The sequence below is a fragment of the Mastomys coucha genome, unplaced genomic scaffold, assembly GCF_008632895.1.
Source record: "Mastomys coucha isolate ucsf_1 unplaced genomic scaffold, UCSF_Mcou_1 pScaffold8, whole genome shotgun sequence".
Taxonomy (NCBI): domain Eukaryota; kingdom Metazoa; phylum Chordata; class Mammalia; order Rodentia; family Muridae; genus Mastomys; species Mastomys coucha.
This window is the reverse complement of record NW_022196914.1, coordinates 4,681,471-4,686,578: the sequence shown is the minus strand read 5'-3', so window position 1 is coordinate 4,686,578 and position 5,108 is coordinate 4,681,471. Positions and strand designations below refer to the sequence as shown.

The 5,108-nt window shown below is 41.7% G+C and overlaps 1 protein-coding gene across 5 annotated transcripts in view; it reads right to left on the bottom strand.

The window, feature by feature from the left end:
• The window catches only part of Cplane1 (ciliogenesis and planar polarity effector 1), a 94,685-nt gene that overhangs the window by 67,725 nt on the left and 21,852 nt on the right, over positions 1-5,108 (bottom strand). For all 5 annotated transcript variants that reach the window (XR_004115585.1, XM_031359817.1, XM_031359818.1 and 2 more), the window contains one exon: positions 3,026-3,190. Coding sequence is in view for 4 of the 5 variants with exons in the window: in XM_031359817.1 (XP_031215677.1) it covers positions 3,026-3,190 (165 nt within the window). In the remaining variant the exon portion in view is untranslated. The remainder of the gene's footprint in view (positions 1-3,025; positions 3,191-5,108) is intronic.

Here is a 5,108-nt window from a genome sequence, read left to right as displayed (position 1 = left end):
CTAAACCACTAACCAAAGAGTACACATGGTAGGACTCATGGCTCCAGCTGCATATGTAGCAGAGGATGGCCTAATTGGTCATCAATGGGAGGAGAGGCCTTTGGTCCTATGAAGGTTCTATGCCCCAGTGTAGGGGAATACCAGGGCCAGGAAGCGGGAGAGGGTGGGTTGGTGAGCAGGAGAGGGGAGGAGGGAATACAGTTTGTTTTTTTCCAGAGGGGAAACCGGGAGAGGAGTTATCATTTGAAATGAAGAAAATACCTAATAAAAACAAAACAAAACAAAACAAAACAAAAAACCAATGACTTCATGAGATTCACAGGCAAATTGATGGAACTTGAAAATATCATCCTGAATGAGGTAACCCAGTCACAAAAGAACACACATGGTATGCACTCACTGATAAGTGGATTATTAGCCCAAAAGTCCAAAATACCCAAGATACAATTCACAGAAGCTCAAAAAGAGGGAAAACCAAAGTGTGGATGTTTCAGTGCTTCTTAGAAGGGGGAACAAAATACTCACAGGAGGAAATATGGAGACAAAGTATGGAGCAGAGACTGAAGGAAAGGCCATCCAGAGACTGCCTCACCTGGGGATCCTTATACAGTCACCAAACCCAGACACTATTGTGGATGTCACGGAGTGCTTCCTGACAGTAGTCTGATATGGCTGTCTCCTGAGAAGCTCTACTAGAGCCTGACAAATACAGAGGCAGATGCTTGAAGCCAACCATTGGACTGAGTGCAGGGTCCCCGATGGGGGAGTTGAAGAAGGTACTGAAGGAGCTGGGGGGATTTGCAGCCCTATAAGGAGAGCAGCAGTGTCAACCAGACAGCCCCCCCTCCCCGAGCTCCCGGAGACTGGACTACCAACCAAAGAGTACACATGGAGGAACCCATGGCTCCAGCCTCATATGTGGCAGAGGATAGCCTTGTTGGATATCAGTGGGAGGAGTAGCCCTCGGGTCTGAGGGTGTTCGATGCTCCAGTGTAGGGGAATACCTGGGCCAGAAGGCAGGAGTGGTGGGTGGGTGGTGGAGAGGCAGGAGGAAGGAGGATAGGATAGGGGGTTCCTAGAAAGGGAATAACATGTGAAATGTAAATCAAGAAAATATCAAAAAAAATTTTCTGTGTTTTTTTAAAGAAACCAAAATTCCAAAATTCTCACTACAGTAACAGAACACACAAACACACAAAATCAATTTATAAAAAACAGTACACCAACTGTTTGTACACCAACTACAATTCAGCAATCATGGGCACACTCCCATTCCTAATAATCTTAGTAAATAACTATATCTAAGAATAAACCTAACCTGAGAAAGGCACTAAAAGACTGAAAGATCTTCCATGTTCAGGGAGCATTAGGATAAGGTAAAAAATGACAATCCTGTCAAATCAACTTATAGATTCATTATAATCCTAATCAAAATATTCACAATGTTTTTCACCAAATAGGAAAAAGTATTAAAATTCATATAGAGGCACAAAAGACCTCAGATAGCCATGCAATTTTGAGTAAAAAGAACATGCCTACCATATCAAATCTCAAGATGTGCCGGAGAGGTATAGTGCTAAAAACATCAGAGCACTACACAAAGGCAAGCAGACCACAGAATGGGATGCCAGACCCAAACCTAAGTATATCTCATTACAACTATTCAATAGTTGACAGATGCCAAAAATACAACTTGAGGAAAGACATCAAGTTCAGTAAATGGAGTACACTGTAAAGTGAAACAAACCCTTTCTTCCCTGAGTTTCTTTTGATTAGTGTTTTGAGGTTTGAGATTTAGTAGGAGTGTGTGTGTGTGTGTGTGTGTGTGTGTGTGTGTGTGTGTGTGTGTGTGCGCGCGCGCGCGTGTGTGTGTGTGTGCGTGTGTGTGTTTCCTTTTGTCTTAGTTGTCTTGAGACAAGGTTTCTTGGCTAACCTGGAACTCACTATGTACACCAGGCTGGCCCTGAAGTTATAGAGATTCACCTGCCTTTGCCTCCTGAGTGCTGGGATTATTGGTCAGTGTAACAATAGAAAACAAACTAGGGCTGGAGAGATGACTCAGTGATTAAGGGCACCAACTGCTCTTCCAGAGGTCCTGAGTTCAATTCCCAGCAACCACATGGTGGCTCACAACTATCTGTAATGGGATCTGATGCCCTCTTCTGGTGTGTCTGAAGACAGCTGCATGTATTCATATAAATAAAAAATAAATAAATCTTTAAAGAAAGAAAAAGAAAGCAAACTAAAACAAATAATGCTGGGAAAATTGGACATCCACATTTAGAAAAATGAAATCAAACCCCCATCTTTCACCCAGTGTAACAGAGCTCCACTAGCTCAAAGACCTCAATGTGGAACCTGACAATGCAAGAAGAAAATAGACAGAACTCCACGGGATATGGAGGCTGGAAAGAACTCTCTAATAGGATTCCATTCGCTCAGAAATTAAAGGCAACAACTGATAGATGGGATTTCATAACATTGAAAAGCTTTTGTACAGTAAAGGAGACAATCAACCTAGTGATGAAGAAGCCTACAAAGCAGGAGATAACTTTGCCAGCTAATACCTACAAGAGGTTAAGATCCAGAATATACAAAGGACTTAAATAACAAAGAACTGAGAAAAGAAAGCAATGAGGAAGCAAGTGAACATATTTTGACTCCTTGAGAGAAGTGAATTTAATGAGTTCTTGGATCTCAAATAACAGCTATGTTATAAGCCACAGAGAAGCTGATAGTCCAAAATCCACGAAGAATAACTTAGTCACTGTAAAGGCAAGGCAATTTTTACATGTAAACAATTTGTTCTCAAAATCTATAAAGAAAAACTAATGCTATTAAGTCAGTGGGGTGGCACATGCCTATAATCCCTGCAGCTAGGAGGATGAGGCAGGAGAATTGCCATGAGGCTGAGGCCATCATGAGGCTGCTTACATGAATACCAAGAAAGTCTGAGAGAAACACAGCAAGACCTTATCTAAAAATAAACAAACAAATAACATATATTGAATTTTAAAAAGTATACCTGAGTAATCTTTACTTTCTTTTACAGGTAACTGGGACCAGCTGAGTATCTCTCTTACTAGGTGATCACATAATCCTTGAGCATCGTTTAAATTATAGCAGTAGAGGTCACAGTACAAGAGAGAGAGATAGTAGCGTAACTGAAGAAAACTCATCCTTCTTCCTCCTGAAACAGAAGAATTTAACTTGCAAGCATGGAAGCAAGGGACTGTTCTCAGCTACTGCCATCTTCAGCTTTGTGATATTTGTCAAGTTATACAAATTCATCACGTTATACAATTATGACATGCAATTTTTTGCATCTGTTTTATATGTCAATAAAGAGTTTCTGACTCAGTCTTCGTTAAGGAACTGGCTATTGGGAGTCTGACCGTGCTCCAGTGAGTACATGAGTAACGCGTACTCAACTTTTTCCTCCTCCTCCCCTTCCTTTTTGGAGGGAGGTCATAAGGGCTGGAGGACAGACCAGGGTGCAGGGTGTGAAATTCCCAAATAATCAATGAAAATATTATAAAAGGAAAAAAAACAAAACAAAACAGGGCAGCAATCAAGCATGGTGGCTCACTTTAATCCTAGTAATCAGATGCAGAGGCAGTAAGATTTCTCAACTCGAGGCCAACCTGGTCTACAATATAGGGTTCTAGGCTAGCTAGGGCTACAAAAGGAGATTCAGTCTCAAAATAACAACAATAACAAGTCAGTAATACTTAGGTCATTTCATTTTACATTCTAAATAATTTTGTTTTCTTTTTAGTAGGCCCTAAGATGATCGATGTTACCCAAAAGCTGCAAACTCTCACCATCTTAGCATGAAGGTCTTTTGCTTATTTCTACCTCAAGTTTTAAAGTGAAAGAATTTAATTTTATTTGTGGTTACTCCAATAAGCCATCATGTGAACCAAGACATGACACTGCAAATATTACAGAATGCTCACTTACAGGAGGCAGCCCAGCTAGGAAGAGACCTTTCCCCTGAGCTGGAAAGATAGATCTGCACTAAAGATTTGCTGCTCTTGCAAAGAACCTAGGTATTAGTTTTTCGAGACAGGGTTTCTCTGTGTAGCCCTGGCTGTCCTGGATCTCACTCTGTAGACCAGGCTAGCCTCGAACTTAGAAATCCACCTGCCTCTGCCTCCCAACTGCTGGGATTAAAAGTGTGCACCACCCCTGCCTGGCTAAGGTATTGGTTCCTATCACCTACACGACCCTCTGTAACTCTATTCCAGGGATCTACTACCTTCTTTCTCCACCCCCATAGGTTTCAGGCATATATAAGGTACACAGATAGACATAAATGCAAGCAAATCTCTTATACACAGAACATAAAAATAAATATATTTTTTTAAGATTTATTTATTTATTATATGTAAGTACACTGTAGCTGTCTTCAGACACACCAGAAGAGGGCATCAGATCTCATTAAGGATGGTTGTGAGCCACCATGTGGTTGCTGGGATTTGAACTCAGGACCTTTAGAAGAGCAGTCAGCGCTCCTAACCGCTGAGCCATCTCTCCAGCCCCCAAAATAAATATTTTTAAAAAATGCAATCATATACCTAAGCTAGCAATCATCAGAAGGCACCGTGGAGTATTAGCCGTTCTCCTGTGGTCATACAGCTGACCAGGTGCTAAGGCTCACTGCTGCTCTTCAGCAGTGCATACTGCACAGACCAATTGGGAAAACAAGTCTGAAGCTTTCTAGTGAACACACATGACTTTCCTGTCATCACTACGTTAAAAGTTTAAAGATAAACTGTGGTAAACCAGGGACCTTCTGCGCTTACTTGGACAGTCTTTCGCCTACATGAGAACCAGCAGTAAGATAGCTCCATGCCACAAGCCTGGCAACCTGGGTGGAAGGAGAGAACTGACTCCTACAAGGCATCCTCTGACCTCCACATGTAATTCTGTAGCAAATGTGCACCCCTCCACATGAATAAATATCATTTTAAAAACTGGCTGATCATACCAGCACTCAGGAGGCAGGGGTATGGAGATCTCTGTGAGTTCAAGGGCAGCCTGGTCTAAACAGTAACTTCCAGGCCAGCCAGTGTTACAAAGATAGACCATGTTTTTAAAAGTTA